The 25,023-nt window shown below is 25.8% G+C and overlaps 1 protein-coding gene across 1 annotated transcript; it reads left to right on the forward strand.

The window, feature by feature from the left end:
- Window positions 1-210: 210 nt before the first annotated feature.
- LOC145838386 (sodium channel protein type 4 subunit alpha B-like) lies at window positions 211-24,324 on the forward strand. The gene is given in 30 exon segments (XM_082945970.1): window positions 211-315; window positions 922-1,136; window positions 1,576-1,704; window positions 1,864-1,973; window positions 3,306-3,561; window positions 5,443-5,583; window positions 6,193-6,294; window positions 7,064-7,221; window positions 7,444-7,601; window positions 8,060-8,181; window positions 9,304-9,487; window positions 9,982-10,170; window positions 10,473-10,652; window positions 12,971-13,159; window positions 13,341-13,502; window positions 15,105-15,251; window positions 16,464-16,739; window positions 17,146-17,325; window positions 17,549-17,692; window positions 17,938-18,132; window positions 18,274-18,411; window positions 18,805-19,038; window positions 19,286-19,481; window positions 19,645-19,794; window positions 20,539-20,867; window positions 21,100-21,242; window positions 22,018-22,180; window positions 22,501-22,663; window positions 22,835-23,417; window positions 24,318-24,324. Coding segments are annotated over 30 exon segments (5,448 nt in total).
- Window positions 24,325-25,023: the final 699 nt, after the last annotated feature.

Here is a 25,023-nt window from a genome sequence, read left to right on the forward strand (position 1 = left end):
AGTGTTTATATTTTTATAGTTTTGTTAAATCTTTTTTTACTAAAAATATATGAAAAACTTTAAATGTAACAATGTTTAAACAATAAAGTAAATGTATTTAGTTTTCTAATATTTTAAACAGTATAAAAACTTAGCAATAACACAACATTTCAATAAATTTAAAACGATAGTAAGTAATTATATTCTCAAATATTTTTGTAGCCGCGACCAATGGCTCGTTTTAAAGAGCAGAGGAGATTAACGATAGGTACAAAAACAACTGAACCAGTGAGAGTCCCAATAAATGACCCCGACCCGTTTTACAAAGATAAAAACGTTTCTTCTTACTTATATAGTAAAATATGTTAAATAACTATGATAAATAAACTAAAAAAATTATTCTCTATAATCTGGGTTTTTTGAAACTTGAACTTTTTTTTTTTTGATAATACTGAAGTTAAATTTTTATATATTAATTTTTTTTTTACAAAATACTAACGTTTGCTTTTAAAAAGTTAAGGAATTAACTTGAAAATATAGTTAAAGATGCATATAATACTTTTTATCAAAATATTTGTGTTTTTTATGTGGCTAACTATTATTTTTAGGTTAAAATTTCTACACATTTTAATTTTAATAAAAAAAATTATAACACCATAATCAATTCTTTTAGAAAAAGCTTTGAAAAAACACTTTCTTTGTGGTCAATTAGAGATTAGAACTAGTTTAATAAAAAAAATTAAAATGCAATATTTTAATGATGTAATTAAGTTAAAAATTTTCTTTTGTTACAATTAACGATCTAAATTAGAAGAACAACTTATCAACATATCTAACAACGAAAATAGTCATATTAAAACACATTTTTTTAAATTTTGTTGTAACTTTTCTACAAATTTTGTTGTAACTTACACATTGATTAAATAGAACTTTTTTTCACAGACATTTATAGTCCTTAATCAGAATAGATTCATTTTCCGCTTCAATTCAAAAAATTCCTTGTTTTTCCTGGGCAAGAATAGCAAAATAAGACTTGCTTTTATACGAATTCTAATAAACAAATGGTTTAATGCCGTCGTCATTGCTACAATACTTATAAACTGTCTTATTATGATAGTTAATGGAAATAACGAACCAGAATGGAGTGATTATATCGAGTAAGTGTAAAATTAAAGAATTGCCTTTTAACAACTTGGTGTTCATAAGTTGAACTTAAATATAGTATTCTACTCTATGTTTGTTTTTATTTTGCATTATAACTAACTAAAATAATACGAACAACAGCTTTCATTTTCAAGTGACTAGTTTTTAAAGCATCTTTCATACATTTTATAAACTAAGATTTACGACAATAATAGCTGTAATCAAATTTAAAAGATTAGATAATACAATTTTAATTAATGTTTAACTAATACTTATTATTCCAAATATTAGGTTAAAAATTAAATATTCTTTAAAGTGAAAATAAAGCTTTTAGTAATTTAAAGTCTTTATTGTAACAAGTTTACACACTTTTATTGTAAAAACGCATTACTAACTTCATACTTTCAATCTACAAAAAAAAAAAGAATTCTATTTGTTTTTTTACTAAAACAGAAACATATTTACGGCAATATACACGTTTGAGTCAGTAGTAAAGATAGTCGGAAGAGGGTTTATTTTGCACCGGTTTAGTTACTTAAGAGATCCGTGGAACTGGCTTGATTTTATTGTTATCTTAGCTGCGTAAGTTTTTTTCTTACTTTTAAAAACAAAATAATAACACTTTATCCACAAAAAACATTGAATAAACATTCAAATAAATGCTTATTTATTTAAACTATTTGTTTACTTATTATCGTTTTTAAAAGTTTATACTGAAAAAACAAAATAAAACAATTACAGATACACAGTAATTATCTTAGCACAAATAACTGATAACCCGCCTTCAGGACTGACTTTTCTCAGAGCTGTTCGTGTTCTTCGGGTGTTTAAAACTGTGTCTGTGATACCAGGTATGATGTAATAAAAATAAGAAGTATTATAGACTTTTAGATGTTTATTTAAAAAATTATACTGTTAGAATAAACAAATTTTTACATACTTTTATGAGTTCGAAAATATTCTCTACCTAAATTATACTAACTAAAAGCAATTATATTAATGCAATCAAGTTTATAAACATTTTTTTCAAGTTTTTAATAGTTTATTTCTATCTAACAAGAAAGGTTTAAAAATAAAAAGTTTTTTTGTTCAATAATAAACGCTGTTCGAACTATTACATAGCTACAGTTCATTCCCTTAAACTAATTTTTTTTAGTTATAGTTTAAATCTAATAAGGACAATGTAAAACAATTATTGTTAGATTACCTAACAAGTTTTATAATATTTTTTTGCTAGAATGCTACACAATTTTTTATAAGTCTCTTGTTTTAAACAATCAGAATTTAATTGTACAAAGTTGAAATACGAAAACTTTTAAACCATGTTACACCAACCCCCCAACGAATTGAAACAAAATTAGAAATACTTAGAATGAAAATAAAACAAAATATATTATTCATGTATCACAAAAAAAAGAACGAATATACAAAATAAATCGAGTGTGGAGAAAATATTTTTTTATATATCAGTTTTTCTTTGTAGTTCTACCGGATTGTTATCCTAGCTTTACAATTTTAAACAGCAAGTAACCTTTTGAAATTTCGTATGTTATCAAAAATAATTGTGTAACTTCAATTATCCGAAACCGTTTTAAACTTTTTTTAAAGCTGTTGTTTAACAAAATTTACAAAAATAAAAAACTTATATACTTTAGAACTTGTTGGTTTACTAACTAAGTTTTTAAACCTGTTTGGTCAAATTGGAAACCTGTTATATTAACCTAAATCTTTTAATAATGCTGTTTAATTGCACCTTAGAGATAATATTTTTTGTGATAGGCTAAAAAAAAAATATAATTATGTTAAATAATTCTAAGAATTATATCTTAATATTTCTATAGAGTCTTATTGTTTCTTATTTTTGTCATTGAACGAGTTCTACTCATAGGGAAATTAACTTTCATTTGGAGGTATTTTTCTCTCTAATATACTAAATATTGTTTGCGTTATACTTGTGATACATAATAGAATTTTACATAAAATTAGAGGATAAAATTAATCTTACTTTTAGCTATTATATTTTAAAGAAAGTTTAGACCTTTTTTATAAAGAGTTTTGTAAGGATAAAAGAACGCACACTGTAGATGACATGACACCAGTTGTTTTTTAATATTTTCTATAGTAGTTTTTATTACTTGAGTTAGTACATTAAGAAGAAAAAAAAAACTTTTTTATTTACACAGGTTTACGGATGATCGTGTCTGCATTAGTTGCTTCTACAAAAGCTCTTAAAGACGCAACACTACTCAGCTTGTTAGGTTTTTCAATTTTTTCTTTAATAGGAAATCAATTGTTTAGTGGAATACTCCAGGGTAAATGTGTAATAAATCCTCCATGGGAGTATAATTTAACTACGAACAATTCTTGTCTACGAGACCTTTTCAAAGATCTTCGAACAAATTTCAGCTCACAAACTTTTGGATTAGAAGTTCAAAATAAGTAAGATGTATTGCTTTCTACTTAACTTCTACAAAACCTATTTTTCGATTATTTTATTCTTTTTCTACAGTAATTGTACTAAAGGTTTTGAAATCTTTATATTAATTATTATGAAATATTTTTTTCTGTTTGAAATACCTTGGTTAAATATATTACTTAAATGTTGTTTGTATCGTTGTTATATTAGTTAAAATTTGATGAAAAATTATTGCTTTATTTACTTCAAACTAATGATAAAATTTAACATCAAGACTTATTAATGCTATATATAAAAGGAGACTACCAATGAAACCTCTTCTAGTATTACTATTCGTTATCTTGTAGAGATTGAAAACTTTTAATACAAGTTTTTGCATTTGTGAGCTTCTTAAAAATGACAGAAGTAGAAGAGCAAGTTTTCGTACAAACTTGTCGAAACAAACAATAACAAAAATACTTGGCTTCTCTATTTTTCTAACAATTACAACTACAATATTTTTATGTTATGTTAAAATACTGCATAATAAGTGTGTACTTAGAGGAGGTTAAAGTTAGTAAATAATAGCATCGTCAAAACAGTTTATAAATGTTTTCAAATTTTTAGTACAAAGTTATAAAAACTTAAATAAAGTCTAACACTAAAAGCTTTTATTGAAAATAAAAATAAAAATACAAATTTGACAACAGAGTATAAATTAGTGATAAGTTCAAAATACTTTTAATAAATTTTGAAAGCTTGTTACAGACATTGAATTTAAATTAAACTTGTGTTTATCTTTGATGTATCATTTAATATTTATTTCATTTAATATTAGTTATGAAGAATATTTTTTTATAAACAAACCAAAACTAAATTTAAAATATCAAATACTTACATACTAACCAAATTCAGCATGTGTTTAGTTTTACTTTAATTTTTCTCATTTTATATTTACTGTTACACTTTTTTTTTAAACTATTTTACGTTTAAATCAGCAGCATGACTTTATTTCCGCAATATTCTTCAACTTTAAAAAATTTGCATAAGCGTTTTTATAGTAAAAAAAAATGTTTTGTTTCTCCTTAGGTTGCATTTAAAGCGCCTATCTTCTCTGCTGGGCAAAAGTTTACTGATTGTATCGTGATCAATAATTGGCGACGTTCGCTCTATGTCGTCTTTTGTTTGTTAGAATGATTATATTTTCATTCTGATATTAATTTCTAAATTAGTATGTGTTTCGAGACTAAAAAAATATTACTAGTTTACCATAAATATTTTAATACAGCAATTAGAATATCATTAAAGTTATAAATTCTGGTTTGGAACTAGGAAGAGTTAAAAAACATAGTTTTTGTAACCACAAAACAAAGCTTTTCAATGTAAAATCATTATTATCTTAATTTAAAATTTATTAACGGAAGACACGTAACTTAAAAATATATAATGAAAATATAAACTTTTCTAAAGCGTAATGTCTATGTAGTAATCTTTAAGTTATCTTTACTAAAGACCAAGTTTTTGGATATTAACAGTTATTATTACATTTCAAAAAACTTGTTAAAAAGTCTAAACTTTATTTATTTTGCGCAAGATGTTTTTAAGCTAAATAATACGTTGCGGACCAGGATTTTTGTTTGGTGGAGCAGATTCGATCTGTCTGCCGAACGTTACCTACCCCTATATTAACCTTTTAGTAATATCAAAATTTCAACTTAGATACGTTTGATTTTGCAAACCTCTTAACGTGTTTTAATTTTTTGTGTCAAACATACCCTGTTAATTTTTAAGCTAATGAAGTTAATATGTAAGAGTTCTTATAAACACTACGACAAAACCTTACTAGAATTCTTTATGAACAAAGTTGTACACTGCTAATGATCTATACCAAGTTTTTATTAAATAATGTTAGATAAATTGAACAGTTTAACTAAAGAAATATTCACAACCCAATCTCCAAAGGTAAATTGTTTGTATAGCCAATGGTACGGAAGTGAAAAGTTTAGAATCTACCAACATGTTGAAGAAGAAATAAAAGGTCATATAAAAGTGAAATTAATCAAACTGTTAGTAACTCTAAAAAGTAACTATTAAATCTACTCCTTACCGTTTTTAAATCAAATTGAATACACTAAGTTCTGTTTTTAAACAAGCTTAAGTTATTTAGAAAAAAACAATGATTATGCTCTAAAAACATAATTAGCATTAAGGATATTATAAAAATGTAAAGGTGTAGTTGAAATTAAAGAATAACTTAATATTTTGACTTTAAAGTTATATTTAAAATATACAGGCTAAAATAAAAGTGTTTTTTTTTTCTTATATTTTAAGTAAAACGTTAAAATAACAAAATAACTAGTTTATCAATGTCACGCAATTTTCTATAATAAAAATCTGATAAGCAATTATTGTAAATATTATTCTTGGAAAACAAAAATGCTTTGTGTAAACTCATAACATTTAGCATTGTTTCTAAAACAATGATTTTAACGCCAGTTCGTTTCTAGGATTGTTGATGACAAAAACTTATCCAAAACAACAAACTCTTCGGTCTCAGATAACCTTATTAGGTCTTTGGTTTATAAGCGCTGGGAAGAATTTAAAGAAGCATCTAAACATACAAAAAAACCATGGACATTTAGGAACATAAAAAAAGTTAAAATTACTAATGATAGCCTCAATTTAAATTACACCTGGTGGACAAATAATGAAGATCATTTTGTTTTTGACCAGCAGCTTGGAAGTTTCCATTTGTGCGGAAACGAATCAACAGCACTGTTAGTAAAACTTATATTTATTTAATAAGATAGTTTCTGAATACTTTAAATTTAGTTGAATACATTTAGTTTATAAAGTTTTTTTGTCGTAATCTTAAAGTATAAACTGATTATAGCTTTAATTATTTTAACTTGATTAAATTTTTTCAATTTAAAAATAGCTTAAAAACAATTATTTTACAATGATTTTCCAGTTTTTAGTTTTTTAATATTATTTAAAAAATACAACAAATTCTTTTTTAACGGTTAAAAACATTTGACATTAAAGTATTATTCATGTTTAGTTTTGTAGTCTTGTGTTATTAAGCCTATGCAGTGATACTAAACGACAAAACTTTTGTCATGATTTTATTTTTGTAACAACTTTCAACTGTTGTTTCAATTAAGATAAGTACGGTTATAATTGTATTATTTATTTAACACTTTGCCTTTAAATTTAAAGCGTGAGCTCTTAATGTTGTGCTAACAATGAAGTTAGCTAATTTTCATTCTAGTTCATTTTAAATTGTCTTTTTCGTAAAAGCATATCTATCAAAAAAGTTTAATTTAATTTATTTTTTATTTTTTATTTATTTCATAACGTAATAAGATTTTAACCTGCATGTACTTTTACTTAAACCTTAAAAGTTTTCAGTTAATAAATTTTGATATACCGCTACGTAGCTCACATGTTTTAGTACTTAAGTGTATTTTCAAACGATGCAAGACTTTAAACGAAATAAACTAAAATATAGCAACGCATTTTAAAGCTTTGATAGAAACTTTTCAGACAGTGTCCAAAACATGCAAAGTGCCTAAAAAGAGGAATTAACCCGAATTTCGGGTACACAAGTTTTGACAATTTTTATTTTTCCTTTCTTTCTGTGTTTCGTCTTTCAATGCAAGATAACTGGGAAGAACTATTTCTCCAAGTTTTGCAATGTGGAGGTTAGGTTCAAATAAAAAGCAAAAAAGTTAAAAATAAAACTTATATAAAGGGGTCTAACTATTTGTAAACAATTAAAAACGATATTGGTTACCTTAAATTGAAATGTAACAAAATTTAAATCCAACACTTAGCTTTATATGCAAACTAAACTAAGCTTTAAGACACTTAAAGTACGCAATACAGTTTTATGACCAATGTCTCAAACAAATGTTACTTTGCAGGGAAATATTCATTTGTTTTTTTCTTTGCCATGATTTTCCTAGGTTCTTACTATTTGGTTAACCTAATTCTTGCCGTTGTCGCTTCTTCATACGAAGAGCAACGAAAAAACGTTGAAACTGCACTAGAAGACGAAAAACGAGCTTTACTCCAGGAAAATGTTAGCTTTACAAGATTTTGTTTGATATAAATTGAATGAAATGAAGTTTGAATTAAATGAATTTAAACACCTCATGTAACAGCTGTAAATTCGTCTTTAGTTTGAATTAATAATAACACAGACAAAAAGTGAGTTTACTTTATTAAATTAAATAAGTATTTAGTTTTTATAAAATTTAAAGTTACATTTTTTAATATAAGCTACGTATAACCTTTAAATTAACCTCACACAAGTACGTTTTACCCTCGACCAGAAATAAAGAAAATCAAATAGCATTACAACTGCTGTTGTACGTAACAGAACACTTAGCCGAGCCTTTAAGCATGCGCCAGCTCACTTGTGCTTGTTACAAAAGTGTATCTTGTGAATAATGCATCGGGCTCGGTTACCGATGTTTTAGCGATCGTTAAACATTTATACCTTTTGTTCAAAAGAGTGAGTGTTGATTTTTTTCGCAGGAAATTTTGAAGAACCGAAGGCACGGCAGACAGTTGAGCGACCTGGGAAAAATGAGCATAAAGCGGTCTCGCGTGAGAAGTTACCCCACTTGCCTCACTTCGTTCGTTGACGTTTGCTTCAAGTTTGTTCGAATTCATATTTTTATGAAAAATGCAGAAAAAATGCGCACTGCACTTTTGTGTAGGGTGTAAATAAGGGTTGAACTTGAAAAAATATTTTGCTATTTTTACAGTGTTATTGGAATAGTGAATTTTTATTAAAATTTTAAATTTTTACAATAGAAAAGAAAAGCTATATGCTCGTTTCAGATAATTGTTTTTGTTTGAACCACAAGTATATGGTACCGACAGTGTTTTAATTTTAGCTAATTGGTTTGTTTTTAAAAGCATATTCAAAATGTAAAAAGGTTAAAACTTATTAGTTAGTACTAGTTAAGGTGTTTTGATTAAGTTAATATGGTTTTATAAACAGTTTAAATTACTAATGAGTTTGATTAAATTCTATAATCGAAAAACTCCAAAAAACTAAATACTCTACACATAAAAAGTAAAATAAGTGAATAAATCAGAGTATTTTATTAAAAATTACCACTTTTTAATTAGTTATATAAAACTGAAGTCAGTTGTTTATAAGTAGATATAACTATAAAGTAATCGTATTATGTTTATAAACTACTTAATTAAGCGAGAAAATTAAACATAAATTAAGCATATTAGTTTGTTTTTTCCATAAAAGTTATGAAAAGCATAGACACATTATCATTAGTTTAAAAATATAGTTTATTAATCAAAAAAGGGCAATAATAACTTAAAAGTTTTCAACTGTTAAAAAGAAAATTAAATTATTATAAAAATGATGAACCAACATTCTTTGATGTTTTGGTGTGCAAACGGATGAAACTATACTTTGGAATATAAAATCATCTTACTTTAAAAATTTTTAAGTTAATTAAATTACACGTAATAACTTTTTTTTTAACTAAAACTTATAAATAGTATGTTTATTTATTTATTTTAATATACACGTAACATTTGGAATATTCTAAATAGTGTCAAAAGAAAAACGTCTGTTTTTACTTAAAATATCAAGAAATTATTTATTTTTGTTTCATAGACTATTTGCAACTAAATTAAACCAACACCTTTTTAACTGAGTCAAGGCAACCTAATTATTTTTGTGCTACTGGAATGTTACTTTTTTTCCAAAGTGATGTTTTTACATGTTGAAAACCACTTGTCAACAGATGGGAATGCTGCGTTGGAGATAACTCGATATGCAGGGCGAGGGAAAGAATGCGAGATTTTTTTCTCGGTTCGAAAGCTGAAATGATCACAGTGGTGTTGGTGGTTCTCAACACTTTTTGTATGGCGATGGAGCAGGAGCCGAAAACAGAGCGACTTAACAATTTTCTCATAAACTCAAACTATGTTAATAAAATTGTTAAATGTTTTGGTTTTAAGAAAACAAATAGAGAGATCTCAACTACTGGAGGAGAAATAATGAATTTATTCTTTCAATAATTTATTTTACAAACTAAGTTTCGGTCAAAGACCTCGTCAGTGCTTGAATAAATCTTGTTAAAATATAATTTGAATAAAATTTATTAAAACACTGACGAGGTCTTTGACCGAAACTTAGTTTGTAAAATAAATTCTTGAAAGAATAAATTCATTAATAGAACTATCATAAGTTCAAAACATTAAATTACTTTGTTTTAAACAGTTTGTAATTAATTCTTAGATACTTAAGAAAACAATAATTTCTGAAGTAAAGGACATTGATGATTAAGTTTTTTCAAAATGAGTTTTTTGTATTTCAAAGAAAATAAATATTTCCAAACACTTTCATACTATTTTACACTGTTTTATACTTATTCATAAAATCTTCGGTTATAAAAATAACATTAAAAATATTTATACAGGTATTTACTTCTTTGTTTGCGTGTGAAATGGTTTTCAAAATGATCGCTTTGTCTTTTAAAGAATATTTTTCATCAACTTGGAATATATTTGACTTTGTTGTTGTAACACTAAGTTTGCTGGAAATCGCTCTTGAAGATCATTTACCAAGTGGACTGTCTGTACTACGAACATTCCGCCTTATTAGGCTTGTAAGTTGTCCATAAAATTTAAACAAATATACTCAATTCGTCTTTTATTCTTATGATATTTTTTTATAAACTGAATGTTGAAAAATATTAAAACTAAACTTTAGGATTTATTTTTTTTCAAAGTTTTATAGTTTTACGAGCTAAAGTTAATTATTTTCTGTATGCAATGACACGAACACTACATTGAGCTAAGTTTTGAGTGTGTTTACTAGACTTAATACCTTCAAAATCACTATAATATCTTTAGAGTATTATAGCGATAAAAGTCAAAAAAAAAAAAGACAATAAACTTAAATACAAAGGTACGCATACTAAAGCTGGCAAAATCGTGGCCTACTTTAAGTAAGCTGATGCAAATGATAGCTGATTCATTGAGCAAAGTGGGATACCTGACTTTAGTGCTGTTGATTGTTCTTGTGATTTTTGCAATGGCTGGCATGCAAACGGTTGGGAAAGAATTTTACATCGAAGACAAAGATACAGTAAGCTTTGAAAATTTTGATTTATTTCTAGATATAATTTATTACCCATTTATTGGTTAATAATTTTTGTTAAAACTTTTTCAAGTCAACCATTTAAACTAATATTTATTTGAAGTTGGTTTTTGATATAGTTTTAGACAAATGTGTTTAAACAGAAATGTTAGAATTTCAGCTCATAAGTTCTTGTTTAAACAAATTTGTCTAAAATTTTTCACAATTGTCACATTTTGGCGCCAAATTTAATTAAAAGAAAAATATAAAAACGACCCATTTCTTAACAAATCAGAAAACTTTATTTTTTACGTTTACAACTAAGTAAGCACATGATTTCTTAATAGTGACACTTGTGGTCTTTATTCAAGGAAGTTTAATTTTCTTTAATAAAAAAAAGGAATTAGTTATTCACGTATTTATAAATATTTAATATTTTGATTAAATGTTTTATCAAATAACTTTGTTAGGGTTATATTTTTTGTATTGTAATTACCCTAAAGGTGGTAAAGTTTAACTTTAGCTTTTATATTTTATTAATGTTTTATATAGTTTTTGTATGCACAAACGTATGTAGAAAATATAGAAAAGCAAGATTTGTTAGTAAATAAAGTTTTAAAAATGATAGTTAGGATATTTGTTCAATTTTTAAGTTATAAAAAATATAGTGTGACTAGAATCACGAGTTTTTTAAGTTTTACTATTCAAAGTTGATATCTTAAACTTACATCACATAAGTCTACAACTAGTTTTATAGTACTATTCTTCATATGATAAAACTTCTGTACAATTGCAAAACATTGCTTCATAATTAAAACTTAGACAATAAGACTTAAATAATCAAACTTTTATAGTATATTAATCAAACAAACCTAATTATGTTTTAATTTTTTACAATTCAATGTTTTAGTTTATAAAAATTACAACATAAAAGTAGCTTTTAGCATAATATTTCTTATTTGATAATTAATATTTTAAACAAGTAATTAATGTTAAAACAAAATACTAATCATTTTAGTAAAAAGTATATCTTTCACAACTACAGTTTATTACTTTTTAACAATAAAAACAAAACTTACAAACAAAAAGAAAATTTATATATAAAGTATAAAGCTTAAAGATAATAATATTACTAAAAAGTCATGTAGTTTAGTAGATGTAAATTTTCTAGTAATCTAATCTATACATGTATCCGTGGTTGAAGTTTAAGTACTTTATATCTGCAGTTTGTTAATAAATATATAACTTTAAATTTGTATAAACAATATGAAATTCAAAAACACAAAGTGAAAATGTAAAAACAATATAAGATATGCTACGCTTTATATAATTGGTAAAGTTTTATGCTGAACGACGTCGGCAATCAATAATATGCAAAGTTTTCCGGTTTAAACATTCCAATACAAAATTTTGACATAAAAACTTGATTTCAGCAGCGAAATCTTTCCTTCGTGTATCATAGTTTCATAGCCTTAAACAAAAAATACAATAATTTTGCGAGAAGACTTTAGTCTTCTACAAGTTTTTTTAATTTTCATCAGACGATTAGTAAAAATTTGCTTTTCTTAGTTGTGTAGAATAAGGGATTAGTAATTTTTTAGCGTTCTAGTTTGTACTTACAAGCGCCTTTTGAAAAATAGGGTGATTCGAATTTGTTAAAGAAAAAATTCTGATAATTACAACAGTTGTATTTGCACGGAAACGTATTATTTAAGCATTTAGAACATGTAATGCTGCAATAAGGTTAAAACTATAGTTTTATATAAATATTTTTTAATGCATTTAAACAGCTTACATGTTTAGAATTTATTTACTTAGCAATCATCTTGTTTATTAACTAATTAAAGTAAGCTTTTAAAAATTTATGTTTAATAAGCTGCATAGGTTAAAGTTTGCAAATAAAACAATTAAAGCTAAATAGCAACAAATTAAACATATTTCAAAAATCTTTATAATCAATACAATGTAAGATGAACTGATTTTAAATCTACCAAAGTTCATTTTATATCTTTAATGCGTAACTTAAGTTAGCAATTTTCGACCTTACAGTGTATATAAACAATTTTTATGGCTAAGGATGAAAAAAAAAGTATGTGTACATATTTTACCAGCATTAAAGACCCAAAGACTAATACTTTGAATATTATATTTAAGTTATAAATCGAATTAAAACAATTTATTAAATTCTTCATTTGCAACCAGGGTATGCAAACTATGTAAACAACATGAAAAATTCCATTTTGCAATCCTGTAACTCCTTGAAAATGTCGACAAAAAACAAAGCACCTTGTAATGTTTTATTCATACATCATTTAAAACTTTCACAGGGGCTGCCTCTGCGATGGCATATGCACGACTTCGCTCACGCATTCAAAATGGTGTTCAGGATTCAGTGCGGAGAGTGGATACAAAACATGTGGAGGTGCATGGAAAGTGTGGAGAAGGAGGGAAGATCCGAACTGGTGCCGGTGTGCATATTCATATTCCTCGGTGTCGTTTTTGTCGGAAATTTAGTGGTAAGTGGTAAAGTTGCTTGGTGTCAAAGAGAAATTACAAAAACATAACTTATATGTTTTATTATTTGAAAAACGTCATAGATAAATAATATTGCTTTTGTTCATAAAATGCATTTATTAAGAAATTAAACATTTTAAAATTCTAAAAAAGGCTATATTTTTATGAAATACTATTTTTTAGGTCCTCAACTTGTTCTTGGCTTTGTTGCTTAACTCTTTCAACGGTGACGCGTTGAACGGCGGTGGAAGCAAAAAGGGTGGCGCTCGAATAATAATAAAATCAATTAGAAAAGTGGGGAGAAAGGCACTGAACAACATATCGATATCTTCCAGTCGCAAAGAAGTAAGTCTTGTATACAGAAATGCGTATTATATAACTGAAACTGAAATTGGTTCTGGTGGATACAAAGATTACTTTTATCACAAATGTTATATAACTTTTTACGCTTAAATAGAATACTTTTTAAGACTTCTGTATACATACGATTTGTTTTGTAAGTAAAGTTATATACGACTTTAATTTTTTTTTATATACTTAAGTATTTCTAGTATACTTAATTAAAGATTTTTATAAGTTATTTTATACCAGTTTTAGTAATAGTTTTTTTTATTGTAAAAACAGGTTAATAGTGTATCGATAGGTATTGCAGATCCCAAAAAATAATTAAAGTGAGGAATAATAAAATAGATTTTAATAAAAAAATAAAAAAATTGATTTACCAATTATGAAAGTAAATACATTGTCAAATTGATCTTCGGTATTAAGTAAACTGTGACATATATATTTTTTAATTTATAGCTGTAGAACTGTATTTTAGTTTATCTTTTAAAATTTTTCAGAATAATAAAATTAAGCCGATCATAAAAGAAATAAAGGTTAAAGATGACGAAGAAAGTAGCATAAAACAACAAGATAAAAAGAAAAAATTACTTAATGGCAATAATGAAGTAAGATTATTTTGCAAAAAATATTCTCATTTGTTACAATAACGCTACTAACTTTTAAACATTACAAGTTAAACTAAGTTTTCATAAACTTAAGTTACTCTTTAAATTGCATTAAGTTTTTGTATTTTTAAAGTTTTTATTTTCCTTCAACTACATGATGTGTTCAAAAAAATCACTGTTTGTTTATTTGTATAAAGTTGAGCCACAGTAAAAAGAAAAAAACTTTTAATACCACTATGTTTTTGGCGATTACAACAAAAATGCTTAAAACTTTACAAAATGTTTGTATAAAGGTTTATCTTTATAAAGTCATAGCAAACGGTACATAAAAACGGTTTATAAATCAACTTAACTGTCTTCTTTTTATTTTTTTTCAAATGAGTAGTTAAATGATAGCTGTAATTGCTGGTAATAATTAAAGTTGAAAATGTTTTAGATTATGTTTGTTATGATTTCTTATTAAAAGTTAAAAAATATTTTGAGTGACTTTTATGCACTTTAATAAGGTTTTTTACTTTATAAGATATGTTTCAATTTCTTAGTATTTATTACCAGTTTTATAATTTATAGTTTCCAAACAAAAGTAGTTAGTTTAATTTTTCAAGTATTTATTCAATTTAAATGCACAGTTTTCAACTGTTGCAATTTATATTTTAATACTTTTTTTATTATTAAAAGTTAACTTGCCTTAATTTCTATTTTTCGGTGATTTATTTAGCTTGTACTGTTTTACTCATGGAAATTTGTTATTAAACTAACAATTTCATTTACTTAAGCTTTTTTTTCACAATGTTGTTCCTCCTTTCCCTGAAGGTTAACTTTTTAGTGTTAAAGTTAAAGTTTTTTCTACTTTTATAGTAATTTCAAACATGTGGTTTATAATTTCAATGACTGGGAGCTCTTTTGTACACCAGATCCTTAGATTTATTTTAGACATTACCTAAAAAGAACAACTAAAGTGAGGTATAATACAATGCTTTAAAATAAAATAACAAAGGTGGTTCATGAGAACTTCAGCAACAATAGCGGTGATACATCGATAACGTTTTCACCGCAAGACACAGATTTTCACCAGATACGTCAGAAGAACACTCTCCTAAGGACTCTAAGAGAGGAAGAGGTGAGCGGTGAAGATTCGAAAAAAGTAACATTTTAAGCTGATTGTATGAATAAAATACAAGAGGGGAAATTTCAGTTTTTTTTTTAACTATTTTAAAGAGATATACGTTGCAAATTTGAAGCTTATTAGACGCCGTTTCGATTTTTCATCAGTTATTATCATTAACAAAACTGTGCAAAATAACTAAAAATTAGTGTTAAACAACTTAATATTTAAGAAAAAATGATTAATAAGATATAAAAACAGTTATATATTAAAAATTTCAAACTATAGTAAAATTACAGGTTACATAAATATTTATACATGGTAAAAAAACAGTATATATATACAACTAATCAAAAATTCTTTATGACTTATATAATTCTTAAGAGTTTTTGATTAGTTGTATATATATATAATTTTTATCATGTATAAATATTTATATAACTTGTAATTTTACTGTAGTTTATAATTTTTAATATTTATACTCTTACGTTTATACGTTTATATACTCTTATTACTTAATTTTCTTAAACATTTTGTAGCTTTAAACTAATTTTTAGTTATTTTGCACAGTTTTGTTATTGATAATTACTGATGAAAAGTCGAAACGGCGTCTAATTAACTATAAATTTGCAATGTGTGTCTCGTTAAAATGATTATGTAAGTGTTTAAAAAATATTTTTATGATTTTAGTCTCGTAAGTTTTTTAAAATAGTAGTAATTTTGTTGCTTTTCAAAAAAAAAAACTTGTACTAGTTACCGTACAAAGTTTAAAGAGTAAGGTTTAAACTAATTTTCGATATAATCAATCGGTCTAAAAAGGAGTTAGATCAAACATAGACTAAAATAAATAAAAAGTATATATATTGCTTTGCTATATTGAACGATATTTTTAAGAAGAAAATTTATAACTGATCATGCAAAATTACATGATAAAAATTTTAGACTTAGAATTTACATTTATACGAATGATTAATAAAAAATTAATTAGAAGAAATATCATTACTGCACTTCAACCAAATTTTTAAGATACTTGAAAAAATACAAAAGTGTTTTGCGAAAATAGTTTTCTTATTCATTCACAACAGTTAAACTTACATAGCCAAATCAAAAAAAAAATTATTAATTAAAGATTAACAACATAATTCTGATACAGAATTATAGATAAAAAGTAATTTTGCTATATTTTTAATGTAATTTATAAATATTTACAAACTTAATCTAAAATAAAATTAAATTTCTTACATGTTCCAGCTTAAGTTTTTCGGAAACAACGCGAATGAAAATATATATTCAAACGGAAATGGAAAAAGTATGGATAAAGTGAGTGTGACACCACCAAACGGAATGGTTAAAGTAAACAAATTGTGCTCTTGGAAAGAAGTTATATACAAAGCTTTGTGTTCCTGTTCATACGAAAGCGTTAAAAAGCGCTGTAGAAACTTTCAACTAAGAATGGAAAGAATTGTCAATCACAAAGCTTTTGAAACATTTATCATTTTAATGGTGTTTTTAAGTAGCGTAGCACTAGTAAGTATTAAAAAGTTTTTTTTATATTAATGTATAAAACTTAAACCCATCTGTATTAAATAAAAGTTTCGTGCTACAAATGTTCTTTTAAAATTAGACTTCTTTTATGAGGTTTATTTTTCCTAATGTTTGTAAGGTGATTGTAAAACAGTATTAAAGTTTTTCAGCTTAAATTTTTTTCTTTTCTTAACAATTAATCTTAGTAAATAAAGACATTTTTCTTGATTACTAAAATAAATTTTGATTTGTCGATTTTTAAACATTTTCAAGTAGAAAAATTCATTTATATATTCATTTACCAGATTTATTTTTAATTTATAATGCATAGTAGACTGTTTCTATAAAACTTTTTACATTATATCTGATTTTGTTAGTTTGGTTATTTTAAGTAAACTTAACTCTTTAGGCATTTGATGACGTGACAATAAATAACCCAGAGAAAAGAGGTTTAAAAATGTTTCTTGATGTGTCTGACAAAGTATTTACTGCAATTTTTGTAGTTGAAATGCTTATGAAATGGGTTGGAATGGGTTTAAAAAAGTATTTCACAAATGGATGGTGCCTTTTAGATTTTGTTATAGTAGTGGTAATTTAAAACATTTTTTATTTCATTTGTATTTAAAAATACTTTAAAAATAAATCTTTATAAAGTGTTGTATACTGAGTTTGTGTTGAAATATGAAAAATTAATATAAGCAAACAATAAAAAAAATCTAGTAACTGAAATTACTTTTGTTTTATTAATTTGTTATGATATGTTATTCTTTAAACTAAAAAAAAACTATTACTTTTAAATGATAATTTTATAGGTATCAGTAGTTTCAGTTGGTTACGAAATATCAGCTTGGATAAATAATAGCGCTGTAAACCAAAATTTATCCTCACTCAAAGTTTTAAGAAGTTTAAGAGCCTTTCGTCCTCTTCGTGCAATGTCCCGATTCGAAGGAATAAAGGTTCGATCTGTTTAGAATATTATTAGCATTAGAAACTTAATTATACTACCCGTATATTGGAATGACTAAACAAATAATCAGTATCTGATGATTTAAAAGTGAATTTTTCGTAACAATATATTTGATAAGTGGTTTATTTATATATTTATATATTTATATATTTAAGATTACAAAACGATAAGAAAACAACAAAACTTGACTTTAACACTGATACTTTTAAACTAAAATAACAAAATACTACAAAGGTTGTAACAGACGCGTTGTTTCGATCTATTCCTGCAATTACAAATGTCTTCATAATATGCTTGATATTTTGGCTAATTTTTGCAATCATGGGAGTAAATCTTTTTGCTGGAAAGATGTTTAGTTGCAAGTACAAAGAGACTGGCGAAAAAGTTTGGCATCCAAAAGATTGGGAAAGGTATCTTTTATATTACTAAGTTTAAGCTATTTTTTTGAATATAAATTGAAACACGATATTCAACTGTATTATACTTTGAAATAATAAAACATAAAAGTACTTACAAAAATAGTTACTTTATTATTTTTTTTCTGTTTTAAGGTACAACTTAACTGCTAAGTATCAAGTAAACCCGATACCTGTTTTTAATGAAAGCGACTGTGAAAGATTAGCAAACTTTACTAATGGTTCTGTTCACTGGACTAACTTGGAAGTTAACTTTGACAATGTGCCCATCGCCTATGTAGCTCTTTTACAGGTTTAACTTTTGGTGTGTTGTAAATGGCTTGGAAATATTTCTAAACTAAGAAATTTTAAAGTTTAAACAACAATTAATTATCTTATTATTTCACAAAGTGTTTAAGTAAGAAATTTATAAATAAAAACAGGAATAATACATTTTATCTTATTGAAACTATCTTATCAGTTGATTATCAATTTTTTAAAGCAGAGAGATAGTGAATTTGCGTTCAGAGTTTTTTTTTTCTATGTAACCTAATTTTTTATTCATAAGTAAAGCATACTTCATACTTAAAAAAAGCTTCTGAAGAATAACAAATTTAGTAGACAAAGATAGCTTAAAACCTTATTATACCTACAATAAGTTCAACAGTAACAAAAACAAACATTTTCAAACAAAATTAATCATCAGGTAGCGACGTTCAAAGGATGGATGAAGATCATGTACGGAGCTGTAGATGCCAATGAAAACGTTGGACTACAACCGATCCATGACAACTCCATCGCCTCCTACTACTTCTTCGTGGCTTTCATTATTTTCGGGGCTTTCTTCACGCTCAACCTGTTCATTTCAGTAGTGATTGACAATTTCAATCAGCAGAAAAAGCGACTCGGAGTCAAAGGCGACAACTTGTTTTTGACTGAGGTATGCTGTTTTTATCATTCCTAATTACTTACAACTATACATCATAAAAAAAAAAACAAGCTTTTGATGGTGTAAGCTTTTAAACATATTTAATTGTCTATACATTACAAATAGGTAAAGATGTAACGATAAAACGTACTTTTAAGTTGAATTTTTTATTAAATCGTTACAAATGTTTGATTACATGTTTTTAAACTTTTTTAGTATATTAAACTTTCTAACTACTAACCAAAATTATCCACAACAGTCGCAAAAAAAAGTACATAGTACCATGAAAAAGTTAATATCAAAACTTCCCAAAAACTTGATAAGCAAGCCGAAATCTCGTTGGAGAAGCAAGCTGTACGAATTTACTACCAGCGACAAGTTCGAAATAAATATCATAATACTCACTCTTCTCAACCTAGTGCTTATGGCAATTGATCACGACACCATTGGTGCTAGTCAGTTTCAAATCTAAATAGATTTAAAATTTTAAAAATCGTTATAATTAAAACTTGTATAAGACTCTGTATCTTATAAAACTAGCATATTTTAGGTATGAAGTATGGTAAAGTATAGATAAACATATTTCAAAATACTTAAAACTGTTAACTCAACTTACAGACTTTTATGCCTCTCTACAGTGGATAAACTTCGTTTTCGTAATCCTTTTCGTAATTGAAGTGATTCTTCGACTGGTTGCAATGGGAAAGTCGTTTTTTTCAGTGCCTTGGAACATTTTTGATTTCATTGTTATATTTGTATCAGCAGTCAGTGAGTATATCATAAAATTACTTTTAATTAACAGAATTTAAAATGTCGGAACTTAAACATTCGAAATTTGAACTGTCGTGCACAAATATCAACTCCAAAAAGTATACATTACGTTTTATAAAAAATTTAAAAGATAAATAACATTATCAACAACATTTTACAATAAAAACTAAAAAAAAATTACAAATTTATAGAAAGAAATACATACATAGTTAAGGAACAACTTAATATTTTCAAAACAATACCAAAAGCGTGACTTACAATTTTACCAACCCGACAGTAAAATACTACACTTGTCTTAAATTAATTTACCCAGTTTAAAAAAGTTTGCCTTCTCAGCATAAATAAATGTTTGAGACAAAAAATTGCAGGTTACAGACTCAAAAAGACTAATCAAAAAAGTTGCAATTATAACCCATAAAACAAAACTTGGCAAAATGTTTTTATTTGGTAATTAAACATGCGCAAACTCAACGAAAGTTGAAGAACAAAAGTTTTTTAAATGTTCTAGTCGGTAAATTTTAGGCAGCTGGAGTCCGTAAAGTGGTATCTTAATACCAAATAAATGGTACTTAAAATGTAAATTTAAGAGTTTTTACAGTTGTATTAAAACAAACTCAAACAGTTAGTTATAAATAGTATCGAGTTTTTACAAAGTCTTTAATATTAGTTTAATTTAAATATGTTATTCTTAACTTATAACTTAAAAAAGTATATATACGACTTGTAATTTTCTTTGAACAGCCAACATTGTTTCTATTGTTGTTGCTCTGTCTGGAAACGAGAAAATGGGAGTGCCTGGGACAACGTCACCATGGTTACCCATGCTCAGAATGATTAGAGTCGTCAGAACTCTCAGGATTGCCAGGATTCTGAGTGGAATCCGAACGTTGCTGTTTGCACTCATGCTATCGGTGCCAGCTCTTTTTAACGTTGGGTCGTTGTTGATTCTGATCATATATATTTATGCTATACTTGGAATGAGTCAGTTTAATCATATCGAGAAAAAAGCAGCGATTACGGAGACGCTAAACTTTGAAACGTTTCCGAATGCGTTTTTGTTGCTCTTTCAAGTTGGTGACACGGTTTTTTAAATTATTTCAACGCATTTTTTTTAAATAAATTAAAGTAGTCTTTGTATAGCAGTAGTTATAAAATAAAAAAATACTATTGCATTAGTCTAAAGAATTTTAAACTGCCTCAATTTATTATGATTATTTATTATTCAATTAGTTTAATATATATGTCTGCTTTAGTTTAATAAATGTATGAATTTTAGTAAGAAAAATTAAAAATTACCTTCAGACTTCAACTTCAGCGGGTTGGGATGGGTTTATGGAGCCAACTTTGTATGTAGATGGTCATCATGATTGCAAAGTTGGTGATGAAAATGGTGTTGGGAGAACTTGCAATAATTCATCGTGGTTCGGGTATTTCTATTTTATAAGGTTAGCATATAATGCTTTGATTAAAAAAGTACAAGTTATTTTCAATAGTAATATTTGAAAAGCAAAAACTGGTTTAAAATATTTTTAAAAGTCTTTTTTTTATAACAGCTTCAAATTTTTTTTAAACTTAATTAATATATGCTTTACATTTTTATTACGATTATACGTTTTTGAGTTTAATCAAATGTTTTAGCTTCTAATTTATATAATTAAAATCTTAAATGTAATAAAAAGTCGATAAACTTTGTTAAATTCATATTTAGTAGCTTTAAAATTTATTTTTAAAATCCTTATTTTAAGAAAAGAATTAAGTTTCTAAAATAAGTAGCAATAATTAAAATAGCTAGTTAAAAAAACTTTACTACAGTGCTAAATTATTTTTATTTAAACAGCTTCTTCTGAAAAAAAAAACTTTTCAACACTTTGTATAAAAGAAGGGCTTAGTTTTTGCTGACTATAAAAACAAATATGCATTAAATTTGTGTTAATTAAAAAAAAACATTTATTTTAAAGTAAAATAATTCTAACCACTTTCTAGTAAATAGTTTAGTGTTAGTTCGTTAATTAAACTTTTTTTTTCCAAGTTTGTTGTTAGTGCTTTCAGCACATTTGGTAATTAAGTAAATCTTACCAAACTAATTTCGTAGAGTATTCCTTATAAAACAATTATTTCGTTTTTCTTAATTGGTAACATAGAAAATAATTAACATTCACACAGTAGCACATAATAATATATATAGAACTAAATCCAATAATTTTAACAAACAAAAAACAGCTACGTTTTAGTGACTTTTGTCATTGTAACGAACATGTACATTGCAATTATACTAGAAAATTTCGACATAGCAACCAAGGACAACGAGGAAGGACTGACTGCGGATGATTTCGAACATTTCTTCGATTTGTGGCAGAGACATGATGATAATGGTGACGGTAAAGTGAGTGGAACTTTTAAGTGAAGTATTAAAAAAAGTATAAAGTAAATAAGTTGTACATTCACTTAAAAAAATCATACGTTTAAAAGATGTTAAAAACTTTAAAAAACTTTTAAGGGTACAAAAAAAACTAAAGTCAAGTAAAACGTGTAGTATGCTATTTAAATTACATATAAAATATTAACAAATCAAAATAAAGCTTTTTTTATTTTTTTTAACTATTACAACTTTTACAGCTAACAAATGTACACAAAAATTAACATAAAAATGAATAAACTAGGTTTAAAAATGCTCTTACCAATAATTGAAAATAAAAAATATAGATATGCATCTGTCATTTGAGCAATTTCTTTCACAATTTAGATGTACCATTTACAATTCAGAAACCTAATTTAGCAGCTATTTCAAATATGAGAATTCCGGTAGACGAGAATTACCAAGTTCACTTGCTAGACGTTGCTTCTTCACTAATGAAATCAATACTTGGTAAGATTTTACTAATTAATTATGAAATTTTTATTAATTTTTAATTTTACTGAAAATTTAAATTTTACTTTGTACATATTTGAAGTTTATTAATAAACAAAAATTAATTGATTTAGCACTGAAACCTCGTAACATATATCAATAAAAAAAAATATCTTCAATTCTTTTTAGGCACAGAAGGTTTTACATCAGAAATAGAGGACGAACTGAAAAATTACTTTGAAGTTTTGGCAAAGAACATAATGAAAAAAGACACCGGAAAAAGAATATCATGTACAAGGGAGATAAGTTACAAGAACACGGAGTCTCTCAATTTCGAGGCTGGTCTGCTCGAAGACACCGTGTTTCCCTGCAAGACACACGGTGAGTGCAAGTCGAGACCGGCTGTCGTGAAACCACCAACTTTACCCTGGCAGTCGAACGCCGAAGGTCCGAAGGTGGCAAACGACAAAAAACCGCTGAGAAGGACGAAAACAGAAGCGAACGCGACCTCCAAAATGCTCGGAAAAGCAACTGTTGGTGGGAAGTGGTTTTCCTCAAAGCAATTGCCCAGTTTTATAAGTCCCCAGATTAAGCCCAAATCAAAAGAGAACAAAGAACTGGGAATGGTCGGCAAACAGTTGACTGTAATTGGTATGAACGCTACCAACGTCGAAAATGGCAACAGCGATTTTGAACTTAAGAAGCTCGAAAAAGCTGCTGTTACTGAGTTGGATAAAACACTTTTACATCTGAAGGCTTTTAATGAGAATGGGTTTAATAACACAAAATCAAAAGCTAGTGTTGTTTTACCGCCGAAAACCAAAAACAAAAAATCTAGCACCTTGAAAAAGAAAAACAATCATACTAAAAAAAAAGTGACAATTAAAAAAGACGTTTTTAGCACGCATACTTTAAATAATTTTTCAAAAAGACACAGTAGCTAGTAGTTACAGTTTCTTTTTTTATAATTATGGTTTTTTATAAGAATGAAATTGTGGAAGTTTGCCTTATACTATCTTTTTGCAAAACTTTTAATGTTTTAAAAATTAATAGATAATTAATATAATTTTAGAAGTTATTAAAAAAAAGATTATGTTAATAAAGAAACTTATTAATGAAAATTTACGCTTGTATGTATAGATACTTAAAATTGAAATAGTCTTTGTTATACAGATTTAAAATAAACATTATTTTCTATACTTTTATTATGATGTAAATATCAAACAACTGTTTAATTAAAAATCATCAAAATTATATTTTTTTATAAAATAACTTGTTTTTAAATGTCTCAAACCATTGAAGCAAGTTTCAGATATATAACTAGTGTAGCTTGATAAAAATAAAACATGTTTTTTAATGATGCTTTGATAAAATTCTAATGTATTGTTCCCGTTTTGATTTTTTAAAATTTAAGTCAAATAATTTTGATGTTTACAAAAATTTTTATTAAAAGGTTTTAATTTGAAGCGTTTCAAATTCAAAAAAAAGTATTTAAAGTTTTTAAAGATTGTCTTTTTAATTTTTTTTATTAACTTCTAAAGGCTAGCTTTTTTTTTAAATTCTATCACCACTTATTCCTAACCTTTTTGTGCTTTGATGCTTTTACGCCTTTAGTTTTTTTTTAATAGATTGTTTTTAATAAAAAAAAACAATAACAAAATATTTATTTCAGTAAGTAAGTTTGCTAAGTTGTACCTTGTTTTTAGTTTTAATTTATATACTCCTATAATTACATAAAACGATATTATTGAGGAAAACGGGAAAGAATAATCAAATTTACTAAAGCATTAAATATAAATTTAAAGATCTTAAGAAATGTATAAAAAATTAAATCTGTAACGTCTTTTAAACCCAAACAAAAAAAAGTTCTGTTGTTTGCAACTAATTACTTAAATTAATTTTACTATGTTAAACGTTAAATCTGTCAAAAAATTTTTTTATAAAATTCTTGAGAACTTCGGTACATTAAGTTGTAAAAAAATATTTTAAGTAAAATTCATTGTTTACACTACTAAAAGAATACCTAAGACAAACAAAAAATTTTTATTTAATTGTAGTTTTTTTCAATATATCATTTTTAAATTATTAAAATCTCTGATTTAAAGAAATAAAATAAGTTTATACAGTATTAAAAGCCTTCCAAGCATGCTTTTTAAATTCGACTCTGTAGAGCTTTTTATATTTTATGAGCAGTGTAATGTCGTCATTAAATATAGTATTTACGTAGAAAAACAGTTGTTTTAATTTTCCGACGTAATCTTTTTGTTTGGATTTATAATATTTACACTTTATTACGTTATTTCTTATGAAATTTTATTAAAAAAATTAGAAAGGGAAAACTTTAAATATAATCATAAAGTAAAAACTTCAATTCAGAA

This window comes from Thalia democratica, chromosome 1 (assembly GCF_965202585.1).
Source record: "Thalia democratica chromosome 1, ktThaDemo2.hap1.1, whole genome shotgun sequence".
NCBI lineage: Eukaryota > Metazoa > Chordata > Thaliacea > Salpida > Salpidae > Thalia > Thalia democratica.